General features: G+C 42.6%; 1 protein-coding gene and 1 long non-coding RNA gene across 5 annotated transcripts; both read left to right on the top strand.

The window, feature by feature from the left end:
* Positions 1 to 972: 972 nt before the first annotated feature.
* Positions 973 to 6,728, top strand: LOC120825862 (uncharacterized). The gene is made up of 2 exons (XR_005713162.2): positions 973 to 2,620; positions 2,834 to 6,728. It is a non-coding gene; the product is annotated as an uncharacterized LOC120825862 (long non-coding RNA).
* A 2,435-nt stretch (positions 6,729 to 9,163) lies between these two features.
* LOC120825859 (uncharacterized) lies at positions 9,164 to 20,502 on the top strand. Of its 4 annotated transcripts, none has more exons than XM_040187706.2 (6): positions 9,164 to 9,563; positions 12,667 to 12,711; positions 13,092 to 13,136; positions 13,894 to 14,041; positions 14,802 to 14,963; positions 15,263 to 20,502. In XM_040187706.2, exons 1-6 carry the CDS (start codon positions 9,396 to 9,398, stop codon positions 16,345 to 16,347), a joined length of 1,653 nt encoding a protein of 550 aa, XP_040043640.2. In that variant the 5' UTR covers positions 9,164 to 9,395; the 3' UTR covers positions 16,348 to 20,502. The 4 variants fall into 4 exon arrangements, with proteins under 4 accessions (XP_040043640.2, XP_077965198.1, XP_077965196.1 ...); XM_078109069.1 differs by lacking the exon at positions 9,164 to 9,563 and adding an exon at positions 11,958 to 12,082; XM_078109072.1 differs by lacking the exon at positions 13,092 to 13,136 and having other exon boundaries at positions 9,178 to 9,563.
* Positions 20,503 to 21,795: the final 1,293 nt, after the last annotated feature.

The following is a 21,795-nucleotide window of genomic DNA, read 5'->3' as shown; positions in this document are numbered from 1 at the left end:
CTTGCAATGAGTTTGATAAGACAATCGATTCTGAGACTGGTCTCTCTTCTTATCTATAGTTGTCAGCAACAAAGCCAAAATATCAGCTGTTGAACCTCAGCAACCTCTTGAGCCACTTCTGTAGCGTAATCCACCCTCAGACTCTCGATCAATCTTTCTTGCCAAACCATGGTTAAACATGCCAGATGAGCGACGCATTAAAGATGTAAAACTTCACAAAGCGGTCGTCACACCCAAAGACGCATTCGTTCTTTAAAGAGTGTTTGCTTGGAGTATCACTTTTGTTTCCATGAGCTTTGGAAAAACATGCACACGTGTCCGCACCGGTAATTAGTTGCATGTGTGAGGGAGCACCTGCATTGCTGAAATGTCTGGCTTAAGCTTCACGTGCTCAAAGGGCGTGGCAGGGACAAATGTCGGCGACGGCAGGCCACTGTAATTACAAACAGGGTCACAGAGTGCAACGTTTGTTTTGGAGATTGAATTGCATCTGAACCCGTGTTTATGGTCTTTGTGCGCTTGCACGCACACTTCCCTTGTGAGTGTGGTGTACGTGCGGTGTCTGTTGAGTCTTGGGAGTGCGTGTGCATTATTTTGCCAATCTGGCATTTCGGGCCCACAGCTGCAAGGTAGCGTTTGGCTCATATCCGCTGCTGAGCTGGCAGCAGAGGGAGGGCTGCTTAAAGGGTCCGGACTGCGAGGAGTCATCGCAGCTCCCTTCCTGCTGTACTCCTCCACTGCTTTTTACGTTTCTTCACACAAAACTTCAGTTGTGTGCTTCTTTGCTTTTGTGGTTTTCGGGGAGGCGTCTCCGTGAGTGATGGTTGCACTGCCGAATGTGAAGATGTTTATGCCGGGTCGCTCCTCTCCACCAAAATAAGCCGTCTTTCTTTTCTCCGTGCACGCGCTGAGGCCCCCCAACAGGTGGCATCCCCCGTGGGCTGTGACAGGTAATTACCCCCAGGTGCTGTGTGTGTAGAAGTGTATATATGAACCAGCTCTGGTAATTAGGGGAGGGGCTGCGAGGGCACGCAAGGCTAATCCAGACACGCTAATATTAGTGTCACCTTCAGGACCACCGCAGCTTACACTCAGGCACTCGCTGGTTAAATCGTGTTACACAACAGCTGGTGGGAAACATATTTTGCAACGTTTATAATATTCACAACCGCAGATATGCACGGCTGTTTTTGGAGGCTTAGTGAGGGCAGCAAAAGGGTGTTATTAAGGGGGAAGCGAAAAAAGCAACAAGACAGGAAACGCGATGACACAGTTCTCCCGTTTCTGCGTCCACAGAGGTCAGCGAGGAAGGCAGCGATGAGCAGGATTTGCAACAATTTGTCGCTTCGAAGGTTCTAAAGAGGTGACCGAAGGTGCCCCTTGCAATCGTTCATCCTTTTCAGGAGGGAGAAAGTGGAGCCGGTTGGCCTATGAACAATGAAGTTATAGGCGAGTGCGGCTTTGTGATGGCTGCTGGCCTCGGCAGACGGGGAGAATGGCCCACAAACGCACAGCTGTTTCTAATCGGTAACTCCGCACCAATGGCTGACCTACATTCTGGTGCTTGAACCCGTGGCCCTGCCAAACTGAGCCATGGGGGAAGGTAGAGGGGATGAGAGAGAAAAACAAGAGGCAGGAGTCAAGACATGGTATAAAAATAAAAAAATACAGGGGGGGGAAACAAAAATGAGCAACTTTAGCTTTGTTATGTTATAATGTATTTTAAATATATTGTATACAATGTATTGTATTGTTGCAGGTATAGGTCCAACACAGGTTGCATGATATGCGTTCATGTTTAATGACAGAGTATTTCAGAGGGGCAGAGCGGTGCGTGCCGGAAAATGTTTCCTCAGCCCCAAAGTACAGCTGTGCACACGTAAAAAGGAAAAAAGGAGGAGGGGGGAACTCATAAAAACATCCTGACCGTCAATTTTCTGGTGCTCTGGATGGACTTGACTTGGACTGGAATGTTTTTTTTCAAAATGACTTTTCTTTGTCAACACCCTGCTGTCTATCAAACTTTTATAAAGTTCTGCTGTCGGCCTCTGAATGACTGGCTCCTTTCATTACGGCCGGAGTGCATCTAGCTGGCATTCCTTGCATGCAGAGGAGGGGTACAGCCGAGTGCCAGGGGTGCCCTGGTAATGACTCATGGCAGAGATCCCTATTCACTCCCACTAGCAAACAGGACGCTTTCCTCGGGCCATGCAGAGTGAGTGAGTGAGTGAGTGAGTGAGTGTGTGCATGGGAGAAAGAGCAAAAAGAGAGCGGGGAGGGTGGGAGTCGGAGCAGAAATGCTGCAAAAACAAAACAGCTTAAGCATTTAGTCACTCTCGGCTTCGAAGAGAGAAAGGAACTGGAAGTGGGTCACTGTGTCTCAAAAAACAGAAAATAGCAGCAGGCCACGTAAGGGAAAACTGTCAAAGGATTCAGCATGTAGTCTACTGGATTTTAAATGTTCAAATGGAAGATATGACCAGGCTCAGACACCAGATCAGTTCAGAACAATTCTTCAGTCGGAATCAGTCGGAGTCAGAATAAGAACAAAAATAATAGTGGTGTTTGCAAAAGTGTTTCTCCCCACAGGAACGCTTTCATCTTGTGTGACCAACAGCAGGTATGACACAGAAAAGTGCACGCCTTACAATCATTCTGAAATTTTGCACAAATTGGGCATGTTTCAATATCAGTCAGTCCATTTTTGTAAATACCATATTGACAGCGTCTCCCGAGTCTTTTTTCTCTCCAGACGTCAAAGGAAATGCAGCAGGCTGCAGAATAAACAATAGGCATGTTTTTTCTCTTCTTTTTTTATATTTGAGTGCTGCAGATCTATCAAGATATGGCTCCAGGAAGAAGACATGCAGCTGAGGGAAACAAACACATTGCAGTCATGCACTGGGAACCGACGTTTCTGCTTGAGCTGGAGTTTCCTTTGCTGACTGGCTGGCAGCAGTCGGTGGTGCAACTCAGTCTGGTGCACTTGCTGTCCTGCTTTCTCGTGCTTCTCTGTTCCTCTCTGGGCTCCGATGGTCCTTTGGGTTTCTCTGGTTTTTCTGACAGGCTGAAATGAAAGCTTTGTGTCAGCAGCAGTGGCACACTGAAAAAAAGACGTCAATGTCCCGTGAAGGGAATCCACACCTGGCTCAAGGGAGGAACCGCACTGAAGATGAAGGCCGATTGTTAACTTACCAGTGTTCACAATTTGTAGTCTGTTTTCTTGTCCCCCATTTTTACCCCTCTTCACAACTACGTTGTTCAATGCTTTAGTTACTCTAGCCAGAGTTTATTCTCAGTTAACAATGGATAATTCATTGATGGGTAGATGCTTTAAATGTATAAATCTTAATCGTGGGATTTGTCTAATTTCTCTTTGACATGTTCTGTTTTTTCACCGTTCAGCTTTATAAAGGCCTGTTGTTCGTGTCACTGCTGTGTGCATATTCAAGCACTTGCATCAGAAATAGACTGAGGGCGTGGTGTCCAAAAGCAGCATACATCACATGTGCAGATTTATTACAGTAAGGAGCCACAAACATTATTGCTCTTCACTTTATGCACGCTATTCCAAAACAAACCAGTAGCACAAGGTCCCCTCTGTCATTGCTCTTTACTGTTGGTGGTTATGGATTTCTCCTCAATATATTTTTGAATCTGTTAATACATCTTATGTTGTGAGAGAAATAACACAAGCTTACTTAGCAATGCAAATGCTTCTGAATTTAATCCTTTTAAACCTGCAAGTAAACGAAGATATCTCAACCTGTTTTCGGATTGAAACATACCACGTTTTGTTTGCGCTCTTTGGCCGTGAAACTCCGATGTGCAGCTTTAGATATCCGGCCGCAGCGTCAGGTAACCTGATGCAAGTCTTCTCATACGATGTTTTGAATGTTTCACTCAACAGCACGATAATCAAGTTAGTGTTATTCTCGTATGTGTGTGTGTGTGTGTGTGTTTGTGTGAGACAAGGTCTCCACTACCCTCATTAAGTTAACTACGGTTGACTCGCCCGAACTTGTCGTGAACCTCTCTTTGGCCTGTGGTTCCACACTGTGAGTCTGTGTGTGTGTGCGCGTGCTGAGGGTCTGTCAGTTTAATCGGCTGTCAAAGAGAGGAACAGGAAAGCAGGGGTGCAAAACATGCTGTCAGTCATGTGTGCTCGCCATTAAAACCATGTTTGTCTCAAAACAGTACTTTCATGCAGCAAACAAAATGAAACCATCGGGTAGTGAAATGAAGCCTGTTGGTGTCTGTGACAGCAGAGCATTACTGCCAGCTCATTGTTTAGGAGTCAGGGTGTGCTTTCTTTCCAATAAACAGTGACTCATATTGGTACAATTGCTATGCCTACGTGGAACCAAATACAGCTCATAGATAGACACACCTCTGCAAAACCTCTTCCCTCACTGAAGACCGCGTGATGTCTCCTCACATGACAGGAGATGAGGACGCATAGTAAAGTAGAATATTGTGTAAGTAAAAAAAGACCTGCCGTGTCTGGGTATTGACATTTAGGGATATATATATATATTATATTGTTTGTTTTTTGGGGGGGTTGGGTTCGCGTGTGGTTGGTGTAGGGCCGTACTGCAGCACATAATGACAAATATTTGCAGCGGGATTATTTCTGTGATCCCTTAAGCAAACAACAGACAAAGAGTTTTGTGTATCATCCTCCTTGTAGTTCTGTTTGACAGCTGTAGTATATTAGCAGCGGGACAGCTGATTTACAATGCTGTTGGGTGACACTCTGCAGTCATACTTCAAACAAAGGGGCCAATGGGACTTAAGCAGTGACAGCTGGTGGAGGATCTCTTAGGGGCCATATGAGGGTCTTGTGCCGGTTGTCAGGTATCACTGGCAGGCAGGTACTTGATCGATAGGGTAAAGGATGACATGGTGTCTAAGAGCCAGTCGAATGGACAGTTGACACGTTTTAAAAGCCCAGAAAACTTTGGCGATTTCCTCATCGCATTGCATATTCAAATCAATGTGCAAAGATATAGATGGATATAAGTTAAGCAGTCACAGGATCTGCTATTCTGCTACATCATGGGTCACTGGGTGGGTGTGGTTATTTCATTGACAGCAGTATCTCCATGGCAACGTAAGCAACAAACCTAAACAAAATGGTCACGTTCTGATTTCTGTATCATGTTGAAACAATGAAATATCAATTTACTGCTCACCCCATATTAAGTCTCTATTTTATATGACTATATAGGATTCCCATTCATTTTGCCTTGTGACCCATTAAAACAAAGTGGTTTTGGACGTGGAGATGTTAGCGTGGGAATAGTGAGTCTTAGCTAGTCAAATATGAATGGTTTTAGATCAAAAGTGTAACGTACAAGATTTTTTTTCCGGCATTGAACAAGAGAAGATGTTGAACTGTAATTGTTTTTAGCACTGACTGATCTCTGGTCGGCCTTCTCAGTAAATAAAGAACCTGTGGCTTTGCATGTTTTCAGTATCAAGTCAAATTCAGTGCAAATTAGGGCCTTCGAAAGGGCCCAGGGAGAATAACATAACGAGATTAGGAGGTTAGTCGCTTGCAGAGTATCTAAATATTGAGGTTTCCGACGTGAACATTTTATCTCAGGTACAGAGGGGAGAATATGAAAATAAATGGGTTAATTCAACATACAGGAAAACAAAAAGCTTGGTGCTGCTCACGTATGTGGAATCTTCCCCTCCTCATCAGGGGCCTGTTGCCGTGCACTGTGCTGTCATTTACAGTGGCATTTTTAAATGTCACATGTCCACGAGGGACAGGATGTGACTTGACAATGTGGTAAGTGCAAGCAGATGCACGATGCTTTTGCAGCACTCGACCACTTTGCGTTTTCAGCATTAGCACATTTTAAGCTTTGGTGATTATTTTGCAGACTTTCTGGCATTTAGAATGAGAAAGGAAGTCTGCGTGTTGCATGATTTGTTCTTTTCCCTGTTAGCTTTCCAAAGTAACATCACTGTAAAAACAAATCAGTTTCTGTTTTATGGGCAGGTTTAAAAATGACAAAGCAACCACAGAGCCACAAGAAAACATTCGTCACCCTCTTATGGGGGCATTATTTGTCTGTCTCAAAGTCTCTCATGTGAACTCCTGGTTTTGGAACCGGGCTGCATACAATCGGTCACAAAACAACCTGTTTTATCCCCCATGCTGTCATAAGGCATCCATTGTGTGTGCTGTGAAAGACGTGACTGTCAGCTGTACATTGGACAGTGGAAACCCACAATGTTGATTGTGCAATTTAAATTTTGTCAGACGCTGGAACAAATAGGGAACAAACTAATGTTATTGTATTGTACACCAAAAATACGTATACAAAAAAATTTCAGCTCCTGAAAGTCCGTTTAATGGAGAGTGGAAGATAAAAATAAATCAACCTGTTCCCAGAAACGATGATCATAAAGTAATTAAAGTAAATCACCGGTTTGACCTTACCCATCATTAGCCATAAAAGCCTAACTAAAAACGAGTTTCATTTTGACTTTACTCAAAATGATTTTATTTGTTTGCTCTTTCCTGTTTGACAAACGTTTGTGAGATGTTGACAAGCCTTGCGTAACAGAAATGTCTGATATACCTCTAACTGAATGAAATAGTTTGTAATTTAGAAGATGTAATACACACTGTAATTTAATATATGTACCACATTAAGTTGCCTTAATGTATTTATTTTTACTATAATTAAAACATAACTTCACCCACCCAATTGGGGTTTTGTTGTTTGTGTTTGTGTGCGTGAGAGGACACATGCAAGTGCACTATCAGTCAAAGGAAGTGTGTTTTGTCACATTGTGTCATTATGTGGTGACCATACATCTTCTTTTTAGTACAGAGAGAAATTACAATAAATCAGTAGTCTACAGTAAACTCACGTGGGAACGTTTGGAGAAGTTCAGGTTTCCTCATTATTTATTTATAATTTATATAATTTATTAGTACACAAATGTACACAAAAACATTTATTTAATACATGTTTAGCTCTTGTTATACAGACTTGTTTCATCTCTTTCAGATGTTTTGCTTTCTTTCTCCCATTTGAGTCCTTTATTTTTTAGTGTACAAGGACCATCAGCTGAGAATGATTTTTTTTTATAAATTCCTGTCATGTCTGTCATTGACATCGTATGGTTACCAGCCAATTAGAAACCGTAGCTGTTTTAAGACAATTCTTTTAACACACCCTGTTTATAACTGTTATTTAACTGTAATCCATATGGTACAATAGGTTTATTGTCCAAAGTACAACCAATACTGGTGAGCAAGCGCTCAAACTGGTATTTCACAGTGACAACTGTCAACCACAGGTATGAAATATAGTGAATACAGTAGGTGGGGCGGGGGAAATACCTCAAAGTTCATTATTTCCTTCTTTGTGTAGAGGGAGAGGAGGACACGTGAACATTTCTTTAACCGTAACAACTGAAACTGCTGTTTTACTCAGCTGCAGTCTTAAAAACAGGTTATTCTACCAATCTCAGAGCCAAACTTCAAGGACTTTCCAAAAGGCAAAAGCCTTTAGTCTGCTGCCCTCTAGTGACTGACTGACAGACATAAACTGTCACTGACGACCTGCAAGACAAATGAGAGTCTACAATGATATGAAAACTGATCACCTTCTCTAACCACTTCAACTACATGCCACAAGTACTCTATTTGTACACCTGTATTTATTTTGCCATTAATGTTTCCGTTAAATTAAATTAGAATAGACAAAGCTAAACCAAAAAGGACTTAGAAGACAAAAATTCAGCATCAGGCAGCATTGGAAGGTTGTAGGCCGACAGCTTTCAGGTTTTTCTTCTTTACTCATCTTAACTTTCTGCTACTTTAAACTTTTAGTCAACTTCATGTAATAGTTTAATATTATTGTGATTACTCTGTGATATTGTAAATACGAGATTAAATTTGACAAAAAACAATAATAATCTTGCAGCCACCTCAACGTGCTCTAGTCAATTACTTTCAGGTCATTTATTAGGATTTTGTGTTGTTTTTTGTTTGCATTTATAATCTTCTTCAGAGTTATTTCCTCTCGAAATGAACATCGATAATACCAAAGTATTGAAGAGGTGGTAGACAATGACCCACAAAATCTTAGTAAGTAGCACATTGTAAGTAACGCTAGCTACTTAGCGAGAGATTTCCCTGAAACTTGAGTGCTGAGCTAACGGCTAGAGTCAGAGTTCTGTTAAATGTAACTCACTGTTCAATTTGGTAGCTCCTAGTTTTCATTTTTTAAGACGACGACAAAAATAGACCAGAAAAGATATGAAGTAACGTAGTGTTGGAGACATTGCAATAATTTTCCATCTTAGAACTACAGAAACGTACATTGTGTTCTGGGTCATTTGATAATCAAGATGTTTGTGCGTCGATTTTTACAATCTTGTGGGGACAAAGGTGATCGTCTACATTCGAGGTCGACTACCAGCACTCGGGTTTTGACAATGTCTCCTGTTTGCAGAGGGATGAAGGGACGTTGGGTACGGGTGGAGGGATGGAGGGATGAAGTGACATTGGGTACGGGTGGAGGGATGAAGGGACGTTGGGTACGGGTGGAGGGATGAAGGGCTGTTGGGTATGGGTGGAGGGATGAAGTGATGTGGGTACGGGTGATCGGACGTGTGCCACAGGTGGAGAAGGAAGGAAAAGGAAACGAGGAGGAGAGAGGGGACAGTAAAGACTCTGTAGTGGGGGTCATCTCTCCTGAAAATTGGTGGTGCGGAGTCAGTTGTCCTAGTGGAGGAATTAATGCATTTTATTAACCACAGGCAATGGTTGTCAAATAATGAAACTAGTGGCAGCATTTTTGATAAAATGCTACGTTCTTTACATGTTTCACTTCTCTTCTTACTAATCTTTTATTCGGGTTTTACTTGCAGTGGAGTATTGTAATGTGCATTTTCAGCTAAACTTTAAGCAACTCCGGATTAACTTCTTTCATTGGTTTTACGCTTGATGCGCAAATGCATATTCTAAATACCATAGATTTTTTTCAAAAAAATAGATGTGTATCTTCAAGCATTGTCTTCAGTCGTAAATCAGGCAACGGTACGAACCGTGCGTGAAAAACACCGCGACCGAGCAGCCTGCGCGCGGCTGTTGCTGGGAGCTCCGGCCAATCAAAGCCGCGACGCTCCCATACAAGCACTTCGGGGGCTGGAGAAGCGTGACATCATGCACGTCTCCGACCCCGACCGCGAGCACAAAGAGTAAAACATTCCTCGTTTCACTACTGCAGGCTGCAGATAGAGCCCCCCCCCCCAGTCCGTAAATTACCCCAGAAACCCGGGCCCGGGACGCCGGAGTGTTTCTGCGGAGTCCGGGAGGCGCGTCCGTCCGTGCGTGCGCCCGTCTGTCCGGGCAATGGCGGATGGAGAGGCCGCGCCGAGTCTGCGGAGTGGGACAGCGGCGATGGGCGCTTAGCACAATAACATCCCTCCTTCTGCACGTGCATTTTCTCTGCTTAGCTTGGCACCGAGCTCTCGCCATGGATCCAGAGAAAACGCTGACATTCTGCCTCGGGCTGAAGGCTGAGGAGGTAATGCGCCGCACGGCGTTTTCCTTTGACGTAAACATTGCTGCCAGCAGCTGGGCTCGTTCCGCAGAGCAACATGCTTCCCTCTGGTATGCGCAGTTGTTGACAAACAGTGGCCTTCGGTGCCCAGCTGTCTTCTCGTTCCTTCATTTTGAGTGGTTGTACTTGTTCCCCCCTTCCCTTTTTGACGTGTTTCTCGAGGAGAAAAGGTGCATTTGTTGCATCATTACTTTACCGTCTGGTGTGGTTTGGATTGTAATTGTGATTTGATTTTACGTTTTAATTGATGCTGTTAACGCACAGTTGATAGGAGCAGGGCCCCTCTAGTGCCTTTTGCTCTCATGTGAATAGTTGACAAATATTTAAAAATGCAAGGTCACTAAACGCCAATTCTTTATGCAGAGGATACCACAGTTAATCCTGTGAGTGCTTAAGGAATGTTATATAGTATTGACATCATACGTAGTTTGCAAACTGTTGACTTGTGCGGCTATTACTGCAATTATAGATGTGTAGTTAGAAGCAAAGTAGCTTACTAAATGTGTCGTAGTGCACCAAAGATTTAACTTTAATTTATGCAAGCTCGACTAAAAGAGCTTCCACTGTCAGACCAGCAGCCTGATAAATCAGAGGATGATGTTTCTTTCAAGCCCGTTGTTGTTGGCGGATAATAATCCGGATGATACACCTGTATTTATAAAGGACACTTACAGCACACAAATACAATCACTTGCATCTATTTTAACATCTGTACAGCTAGTCATTGTGGCAGGTAAAAATAACATTCAACACAGTCTTGTAAGGAGAGGAAATTGTATTTTCAAATCAAATTCTCAATTTTATATTTGCTGTGTTTGCATCATAATGATGTGCAGTATTTCTAAATTGTAATGTGTCATCAAGAAATTAACAGTTCAAAAATAATACAATACCCCCCAATACATTTTTTTAGTCTAAGATTGTGTGAAGTTCTTGGCACTGATTTTCTGTATTCTAGTAAAATAAATGAGTTCTAGCGGTGTTACAGTCCTCACATAAAGATGGAGCTTCCAACAGTCTCCATCACAGTCAGAGGAGTTCTTACCTCGCCTTATACTCATCTGATTTTCATGCCAGTTTTATCATTTAACTTGAACTTAAATGGTCATACTTTTACAGCCATGCACAGTCTGCCTCCATAGTTCCCTCCCTCATCATTTTTAGGTCTGCGTGGAAGCCTCAAAGTCTTACACACGCAAACCGGCATGTTCTTCACGGGTCTCACGTGATCTCGGATGGAGTTCGCGATGGTGCATGTCGGCTGTCACGCTATTCCGACCCGTAGACTCCCAGGGGTGGAAATCACTTTCGGTTAGTCTGTGGTCTGTGGGGAAGTGTGAATGATCACCTCACACCCGTGTGCGTGTTCTGTCCCGTGTGGTGGGCTCACCACAGGAACTCAGCTCTCTCTTGAAAACTGCAATATAAAAAGCTGACTTATGACACCGCCGAGGATGTACTTGACAAGCTGAATACACTTGCATGACTTTTCCGTTGGGTTCCTTTGAGGCGGTCTTCACATGTCAGAGAACAAAAGAGTATTTAAAGAATGTCTTATTGAAATGTATCTAACCATCGCAACGTAGCCGACAAACAGCAACGACTACATCATTCAGAATCGTTGGCCCTTTATGAACGCTCGCGATGAACACAGATTCCTTCTGATGCTTTTGTGGTCAACAAACAAAACATGTCTTAAGCACCGGGGAATAAAAACTACATTGTACCCAGAGCTGACATGCTCGCTCAGATCGGTTAGAAAACAGATTCAAGCACTGTTTTCTAAAAAAGGTAAAAATATTACAGCGACACCTAAACTCAAGCATTGTAAATAATTGAACCATGTAAATGAAAGCCCCGTCTGTGTCGATGGTGTGTTCACGGCCACGTGGCATTGCTGGACATCGGACAACTTTTTGGAAACTAATTAGTTTGATCTGCAAGTATGTCCTTGGTAATGTGTAATGGTGCGTAACGCAGTACGCGCTGCACAGATGCAAACTACAATGACATGTAATGGAATACAGTACGATTATCTACGCTGACTGACATCTCAAAGCAGTGTGCGGAGCTGCCTGTCACATTTTTTAGCCCATTGTCTTTTGTTACTTTAAAAAAAAGTCATTTTAATGACTCAAACCCGTGAGTGCAATGGCATGTATGCACGCACACACACACACACACACACACACACACACACACACACACACACACACACACACACACACACACTGCTGACTACGTACGTAACCAGCAGCCAGTTGTTAACAAAGGAGGTCTTGTTTATATGGCTACAGTACCTTCACATTGTTTTTGAAAGGGGCCCCAGCAGCACACACACACACACACACACAGGCATATCTCACTTTTCCTCACTCTGGGTCGGAATGACATTTACAGAGGCGAGAGCGACAAAGAGTTTTCATATCTGGACTATTACAGAATTATATTTTTATTTCCTCTCCTTATTACATTTACTAATGGTGCGTATTTGCTTGCAGATTTCCTCATAGGCCGGAGGACAACTTATATTCTTTTAAAATGACAAGATCTGGTCAAATGTTTTAATGGCTAACAACAGAAAAGAAAGTCATTAATCTGCTTCTACAAATAATTGTAAAATGACTATCTTTCGGTTTCTCTTTTTGTATCCCTGCATTTTATAGACATAACGGTTAATTGTCATTATTAGTCACAGTTTTAGAGAGGTGTGCACGTGTGCGTGTGCATGTGTCAGTTTGAAAGGGAGGGAATCGATTCTTTCTGCTATCTCGAGCCACCGAGCAGAAACAGGTTTAGTTAAAAAGCCGTTGACCTTCTGGGTTCCTTGAAGAGCAGCAGTGTCGGGTAACCGGCGTCCTCAGTCCGGAAAATGTGTTTAGTGGCCCTTATTGTCCCGCTTGGTCACTAGAATGACAACGCGAAATGATTTTGTTTTTTTGAAGCATGTGCCCGTGTCATTTTTTAAAAATCTTGTAGCGTCGATCCTCTGTTTCTTTCTTCCTTTTAACAATACATCATTTCTCCTGCCGCTGTGTAACCGTTTCACATCTCTGTCTTTCACCAGATGACCATATCACTGCAGGGGCTGGATGGAACTGAGGCTGCTACGGTAGGGAGCTCGACCTTCAACCACCTCTGAACATTTCATAACACTGGATAGTAGAAAAACATTGTCCACAAGAGTAAAAAAAAAAAGACAACCCCTAAGCATAACCACAAGGGGTTGCCATGGCAATGCATAAATATTTTTTAGTACTTCTCTATCTCTGTCATGTGAGGTTACTATGTACGTAACAGAATCCTCTTCTTGCTGTATTGTTTTGGTTTATGGTTTTGCTGAGGTCATCTTGATTTTGCTCCCCGAGCATTGAAATTTGACTGCTTTTCATGACGTCGATATCTGTTATTAGTTCTCTCCCTCGCACTGACTCGCCGATGATTAAGATGCAACCGTAAGATTCACGCACGTCTTTCAATTCCTCCTTTTAGGTGGCTGTTTCTCAGAAGGAGGTTGACATGCGCACAGTTAATAAGGTGTGATATTTCTTTGATTATCATTGATGCACAGCTGCCGTTAAGCACACTATCTCACAAAATAGTATTAAAGCTAAAAACGAATCAATATTTTAATATTGATGCTCAATATTAGGCTGTAGACTAAGCGGCAGACGGAGCGACTCGCCGGTGAGGGTAGTGGAGCATGTAACAGCTAGAGCCTGATGGAGGAAATGGCAGCTCTATTTCTATAGTCCTTCTACGTCCGTACATGCAAACTCAAAGTGCTTTACATGCAGGAACAAAATATAATAAGCCAACTGTATGTGCTGCGTGGGACAAAACCGACTTTTTCAATTATTCAAAGGAAATAAAAAATGTATTTAAAAAAGAAAACCTAGAGATAAAAATGACCAAAAAAGTTCATGAAACATACAAACGTTGTGCTGCTTTCACAGATGTCATTTACATATTGATTTAATCCATTAAGGCAAGTTGTTTAGGATATTTTTCAGAAATTTATCAGAAATGAGGACATTCAACAGAAGAAGAGTATGCTCGGTCGTCATGGTGGTGGCTCATTTGCGAAAAAGAAAAACGATGAAAAGATGATACGGATGTAATTTAATTTAATCATTTCGTGAGGGGACATCGTTTATTCTCACGCTCATGCTGTCGCCTATCAAACGGGAACACCGTGTCCATACCAGGGAGATACCAAACATTAGCACTTCATCTTTGCAGTAACATTGTGTTCCACGGGTGGTGATGTGTAACCCTGTGTTGTGTTCACTAGGTGGTGAAGCAGCGGGGGGGTTCTGGTAGCCTGCCGGTGGTCAGTCCGAAGTACTGTCCCGGGGTAAACAGCAGTCCAGGGTACCTGTGTGAAACGGGGCACTGCTGCGGAGAGACGGGCTGCTGCACCTACTATTATGAACTCTGGTGTGAGTCAAGTGGAGGGAATCACTGTTTGTCATAAGATCTCAAACATCTGCCTTGCAGAGGTTGCCTGTCAATGGTGTAGTTGTCCATCAGAACATGTTTAAAAATATTCACATTATGACATTTTGGTACTTGACTTAATTCAACCTATTGGGACTTCTCCCTCACATTACCTTTCATTGTAGTTTTTATACTAGTTTAATTAGTTTTTACACCCATATACAACAAACAACAGTTTTTATGCTGCATATTAGAATGCTAACTATTGAAATCTGATCTTAATAGTCACCTGAGTGAATGACATCTGAAAATGTTTGTTTTTCTCGGTCAGATCACAGCAACATTGAACATCTACTGATAAAGTTAAGGGTTAAGTAAATAATTACTATGACACCAGAGGATTTATCCTTTGCCCCTATAGTGTGCGTCACTAAAATAAAAAACTGCACTTATTAGTTATCCTTTTATTCTATAATCTTAATACTTTGGACTTTTCATACCAACAGGAAAAAGCAGCAAATTCTTTACTGAAATTAATTGGTTTCCTAAAACATGCTGCCAGAAATGTTATATCATGGTGAAAATATCAAGACTGACAAATTAATTTTAAACACTACAGCAGGTTTTGGAAAATAGACATTATTAAGGAAAACATAATCACCAAAACCTGCTTTATTGATGTTTTAAAACAGTCTACGCAGTCTTAAAACTTTTACTTTATGCTAAATAATTCTGTTGGGTTTCACTTCCTGTTCTCTGCAGGGTTCTGGCTGTTGTGGACGATGCTGATCCTCTTCAGCTGCTTCTGTGCTTACCGTCACCGCCGGGCCAAGCTGAGGATCCAACAGCAGCAGAGACAGAGGGAGATCAATCTGATCGCGTATAACGGAGCCTGCAACTACCCTTCCTCCATGCTGGACCTCAGTAGGTTCATCTGTGTTACTTCATCTCGCATATTTTATTCTATTTTTCATTGTGTAGGTCTACTATCAGGGGAACTACAGAGCGCGAGGATTTTTAAAATCATGCTGGTGTATTAAATGGGGTAAGAATAAATATTAGATATGTTCTCCACGTTGGGTTCTGACTGGGAGCAGAAAGGAGACCCGTCCCAGACGACCTCGGGGGGTCGGGGCGGTTTCGTAAGGGAGCAGCAGGTCAGACCTGTGTTTTGACCTTTAACCTTAAACCTGAGCTGATCTGCAGGATTGCTTTTGCCGCAGGTTTTCTGGCTTCCTTCAAGTTGCCCTCCTACGAGGAGGTGGCGGCGCAGCCCAGCACCCCTCCTCCGCCTTACAGCTCCGTCTTCGCCCTGCAGGGTGGCGCCATGGGGGGTCCCAGCTCCCCTTACCCCCATCACCACCACCACCGTCACCCCTGCCCTCCGTACCTGGGCCCCGGTCCCAGCGGACTGACTTCCTCCCAGAGCTCTGACAACTACACCAGCTGCTCCTGCGAGTCCTGCTCCCTCACCTCCCCCTGCAGCACCTCCTTCTCCGTCCAGGTCACCGACGAGACGTATGACAGCAGCCACATCTCCACGCCCAGCGAGGCGGGCGGCGACTGTGCGCTCATGTCCAGGTTTGGGGCCAACTTTGCGCCGGCTTCCACCGCCGCACCTTCATCGCAAGCTCCGGCCGACGTGGTTCCCGCGGCCGCTCCAGACGTCGTGGCGGCACAGAGGCGACCGTCCGACGGCGGCGGCGAAGGAGTGCCGTCCACAGCGCCACCTCTCTCTCTTCCTTCACACTCTCGCCCTCCGCACCCTCCCCTCCTCCCGCTCTCTCCCTTCATTCTGCTATCTTCCATTCCTTCCGGTCAGGTCCATCCCCTGGTCCTGTCGGACCCGCTCGGCGCCGTAGCCATTCAGAGGGAGAGAGAAGAAGAGGCTCCAGCTCCCAGGTCCACTACGTCTCCCCCAAAACAGGCCCTTTTCTCGTCCAATGTGGCTGTTTTTACACATTGCAGAGAAGAAGAGGAAGAAGAAGAAGAGGAAGAAGACGAGGAGGAGGAGGAGGATCATTTTCGGCATCGGCGGCTAACGGGGGATTCGGGCATCGAAGTGTGTCGCTGCCACGTGAAGAGAGAGGAACAAGAGAATGAGGAACCCCGGAAGGGGCCTTTTGGGAGGGGAGGAAAAGAGGCCGTGAAGGAGGAGGACGGTGCAGACGTGCTGCACGACAGCGCGGACTGTTCCCTCAGAGCTGCGTCACCGCTACAGGGCGCCGGGCAGCGCGGCCGCATCTCTCCCTCCCCCGGCATCGGCCGGAAGACGGGCGGCGCCGCCAACGCCGCGGAGTCCTCGTAAGCTCGCAGCCTTGGGGATGGAGTCGAAAAAGGAGGGAAAATGTGGATGTTTTTTTTTTGCTCGGTAGCACTCTCGCAGATAGAAGGCTAGCGGGGGAAAGATCTTGCAGGTCTTGCTTTAAATGGTCAGGGACAGGATACTTAATGGATTCTCACTCCTGTATTCAAATGAGAAACTCCAAGAGCAAGCGACACACATGAAAGTTTAACTCTGTGGTTAATTTATTTGTGATTTTGGGCTCAGAGAAATATCTTTTCTCTTAAGGAATAAGATGCTAATAAATGGCCTTTTCTCTGTTTCCATTTTGCCACATGCACAGCAAATAATTTTCTACCAGTGGCTCCGTGCCAACATCCAGCCGCCAGCTCCTTGGGTTCCCAACCTGTGGGTCACTAAATGAGTCAGAGGGGCAACGATGAAAAACCTTTTAAGAAAGAAGAAACAAACAGGTTCTTCTATTCTCTCTCTATTTTTTTTTATGTGACATGGTGTATAGTTTTACCTCTGGGGGCATTTAAGAATGAATTAATTTCAGAAGCAAAAATAAATATTTTGCTGCCCTGTTCAATATGTGGTGGAGTCACAACATTTTCACTTTAAAGGGTCACGTAATGTAAAGGTTGAGATAGACTAAGTCACATAAATCAGCAGCATTGAACGAGACTACTAGACCTACTTACTTTTTTTTATTGATACAAATATGAAAATAATCACAGAGCAATTCCTTTTCAAATGAGCAGCTCCGACTAATTGTGTCTGGATCGCGTTGCATTATCTTGATTAACTTTGTTCTTTATGAAGAGGTTCACAACCATTGAACATGACTTGGTCGAACCTGTGACCTTTTTGTCGTGGGGTGAATTTTATTGCATTCACCAGCCTTCTTCTCTCTGTTTTAGAGGAAATAAGAAGGGGACGATTCTGACCGATCCAGGAGGTGTTACTTGTCTGCATTGTGTCTTGTGTTGCTCCCTGAAAGAAAAGGGGTGCAAACGTTCGTTGAAATGTGTGGATGGCAAAGCTTTACAATGGTCTTCTGATTATACCTTGTTGTTTGAGACTGTTACATGATTATAGCGTACAATGAAATGACTGTTTGACTTTGGATTTGATGTGTTTGAACAAGTTTCGGGGTGGTCGTTGCCATTTTTGCAGGTCAGCGTGAATCCGACTGTTGCGATTTCCCCCGAGGCAGAAACACGAAGCCTAATCGCAACACTGATTATGAATGTAAAAGGTTATGCATCACAACAAAATGGTACACTTCAATTGTTTACGGATCATTTTTATAGCTTTGACCGAGAACCTCTGGAGAAGCGAGGCCACACAATCTGCCGGCTGTGGATTTGGAGAAGACGCCGTCAAATGAAGTCCCCGTTGTGATTTTCCGTCTGTCGCGTTTTGCTATTGAAATATCAATATCGGGGAAAACGTAAATGTACGAGGTTGTGGTTTTAAGTCAGCAATAGATATAGCAGTGGCTTGAAAGGTGGTCACTTCTGAGAGTTGAATGCTTTTCTCTAAATGTTGATCCTGATTTTGTACGGTCAGCTGATCCCGGTGTTGGCAGCGGGAATAGCACACGTGTCTAATTTACTCTGAAGCATAGAACAAGATTCAGACAATAATAAGAAGGTTTCCAATCCCATTTTTGTACGTGTTCTGTTTTACTGTAGCTATTGTGAGACAAACGTCTCGGTGTTTAATTGAGTCCAGCTTTGTGTCCCTGGCTACGTGCAAAGCCAATTTAATTGTCTTTATGGCTACGCGGACAGAAAGCGACGGATCGGCTTGATAACACCTTTATTTGTCACAGACACATATTGCGCGTTTAGGGAGCAGGCTTTGGTTTGTGATGAAGATCATTTAGACATCCTCTAAGCTCCTTTGCAGCGACTCAGAGGCGCGTCCCAGGGTGGTTGGCACTCTGATGGGAGATGGTTCACTCTCTGAACACATCAACATGATACCCTGTTCGGCTACTGTACATTTCTTGGCTAAAGATTGCACTGTTATTTCCCTCACTAGTTCTAGCTAATGTATGTTTATCAAAGTGTACGGTGCCTAGGTGAAGATAGACTTTCTGTTAGGCATTCTATAGTTCACTGCTGCTATGCGAGTGTGTGTGCGCGTGTGTTTTCTGTAAATTGTGTAAAGTCGTGCGTCAAAAGGGGGAAACATTTTATAACAGTGCTTAGCAGTCTCTTTATAAAATATACACAGTACGAAGTACATGTGAGACTCGCAAAAATAGTATTTAGCAATAGTGTTCACACCTTTTTCCTTACTCTAGTTCATGCTAGTTGATAGGAAACAAACTGTTGTGAAAAGACATTTACCTCTTTAGAATCGATCCGTGAGCTGTGCTGGGCGAAGACCCTCGATTGTACATATCGCTTCATTTTCAATGTCTTTGTTTTAACGTTTCGCACAAGTGCAAACTCCTGATTATCGGATTGACTCGGATTGACCGGTTTCTGAAGCTTCTGATTCTGAAGCTATTTCCATCTGAACTCCTCTGGTATAATTTGATATTAGAGTTTGATGCCATTTTCCAATTGTAACTTGATCCACTTTTTATGACACGAGTCATGGACTTCTTTTGTGTGTTCTTTTTGCTATATTGATCTTCCTTTCTATTTCTGTTTTATACCATCTTGCAAATGCATCTCTTTGGTCTTAAAAGATATCTTCTTGTTTATATTGAGGCCAAATATGTTTCCTTTTCATCAATACACAGGAGGGAAACAATATGTTGGCAGCTGGATTCGGGGGAAATATAAAGTGAGTTCCCTTTTCTTATATATCATATGCACCATGATGATTTGTTAGAAATTTCAATTCACAATTAGAACAAATGGAAGAGTTATCCATTTTTGTGTTGTACGTGTTTTGTCAGTGAATTTAATTGCAGAAATGAAGGTCTTCAAAATGTCATTGTAAAGATTACTTATTTATTTTTGGGGCCTTTTTTTGACAGCAACTAGATCTAGTCTTCATGAATTTGTGGTATGAAGTTGGACATAATACAAAGTGTCATTCTACAATAATAAACATAATCATGAATATGAAGAGCTTCTGAAGGGATTAATAGATATTGTGCAACAACATTGCAATACCTATAGTTACATCCAAAGGATAGTTTTCTTTTTGATTCTGAAAGTGTTGTAAAATGACCTTATGGATTTTTGAAAATATTTAGTTTTGACTTGAATGTAATCCTAACACATGTGGCACAAACAGTGTAGTTTTACCCCAGCACTGATTTTACATCGAAGCCAAACTGATCGGACTTCTGTGTGTATTGATCTGGTTTGATATTCTTTTGCATTGTTATCAGCTAGTACAGACTAAACGCCCAAACTCAACACTCATCGCCACATAAGGCCAAGGCCTGATATAAGACTGTTACCTCGCTGAGTTTTGACTGCAAAGGACTGTTTACTTCTCCTTATCAAGATAGTATTTACTCTATATTTCTATTGACTTTTATTTTGTAACGCCAAGAATTAAAGAATAGAAAAGAAAAACGGGCCCATCTTGGCACGGCTGAAAACGTTTGCCAGGAAAAGTAACATAACGTGTTTAGGGAATATATTTGTTGGTCCTTTTCCTCCTGCAGCTGTGAGACAGCAGGATTTCTAGAGGTATCGTTATGTGATGGTGTGTGACATCGTTCAGATTATTATTGCTACAGATCGTGGTGTTCTTTGAGGGTATCCTTGTGCAATCCTACCTGCAGCCCTTCGGTGTGTTGTACGCATGAGTGAGAGACTTATTGTCGGCGGTGTTGTGGTGTTGAATCATTGTCGCTTATTATGAGGCCAAAGTTGATTGTTGTTGATATTTGTCAATATAAAAATCCAAACGTTTTTATTTCATGTGTCATGTTCATTTTGTATCTTGGCGTGTAAAATAGAGACGTGTGATGCATACTTTGATGTAAAATCCTTACATTTTTATATATATTTGTTTGGTTTCACATACTCTGGTGCTTTTTTCCAGAATGTTGCGTTGTATTTAGGTTTCCTCAATTTGAGATTTTTCATTGATATTCATTGGGAATCTACCATACTGCCATTGATAATTATTCTACTTTATTCAACAAAAACTGTGGATTTTGTGTCAAAATAAATGCTAACAAGTGCTACCAAATACATGCGTGTACTTTTGTGAACATTATACACAGCCATGGTTGAGGCTCTTATATCTCCATGGCTGCAAACAATATTCTGCTTTGGAAAACAGCAAATACACTGAATTATCTAAGCAAGGAAGGAGCTAAAGACACCCACTCATTAGTCGCTGTCAGTGTGACTCACGATGAATCATTAAGCAAAGATCTCAGGGAAAGCTTCATCTTTTCACGAGTAAAAGCAAGAAATAGTTTGAAATGTGTGATTGCGTGTAGCTGATAGCACTGATGACAAATACAACTTGCAGTAGGAGAATATTGGCAGTCTTTTGTTGTCGAGCAATATACCGACCACAAGGCAAGGCATATGTTCAAACTTGACTATCTAGACTGAGAAAAAGTCGTAAAAAGGTTTCCGTAGGTGAACCTGTGGAAGGATCATTACCGTTCTCATTGCTCCTCTCACTCGAATTAAATGAGCGGAGCAGAAAACGTCAAAAGAATTTATTTTAGAATTATTATCTTACCTATTATTATCAGGGCTGGATTTCCAAACAGGCTCCTGCCCTCGGCCTTCGTAACCATTGGTGGGCTCCAGAATTAAATGTATTCTTCATAAACTTAAAGTCTGCCTTGCAGAGGGATCCTTCTTTCAAAATGTATATTGAAGACCTTCATTATTTCATCTTGATGGATATTCTTACATGGATTTTTCTTCAATCACGTAACACAGCAAGATGAGAAGCTACGTACAGATTGCTCTCACAGTGAAAGAATCAGGGATTTAATATTGGCTGATGTGACTATTTATACGCCATGGGTGTTATGAACCTGGTATTTTTTGTGTGTCAAAAACATTGATTGTGCCCCATATTTACTGGACTTATTTACAAAAAAAACAGTTTGCTGCTCAATACCAAGGGCACCTAAATGCTTATTGGCCATTATTTGATTTAGCTGCACATGTTTTTCAGCTCCATCTGGTGGTATAAGCTTGTACGACAAAAATATTTTAAAAAAGGATCCAGTTTTGGCGTGTATAACCAATTAATTTGTATTAGTCCTTTTGAATTAAGCCTGTCTTTATTAGTAATTTCCTTTTTAAGTATTTTCGTGCCATGTTTGCCTTATTATGAGGTATTGATGAGCTGGGAAACAGTCCCAAACCAGATACAAATAAAGAACATCTTAAACCCTAGGCTAACTGTGTATTGCCTTAAACAAATACAATTTGAAAATGCGTAATGTAAAATAAAGCCAACAAAAGACACATCCAGATGGCCACGTTTTTTACAGCAATTGCCAACCAAAAA

The sequence above is a fragment of the Gasterosteus aculeatus genome, chromosome 9, assembly GCF_964276395.1.
Source record: "Gasterosteus aculeatus chromosome 9, fGasAcu3.hap1.1, whole genome shotgun sequence".
Classification (NCBI taxonomy): Eukaryota; Metazoa; Chordata; class Actinopteri; order Perciformes; family Gasterosteidae; genus Gasterosteus; species Gasterosteus aculeatus.
The sequence above is the reverse complement of the archived record's forward strand: the minus strand, read 5'-3'. Positions and strand labels throughout refer to the sequence as shown.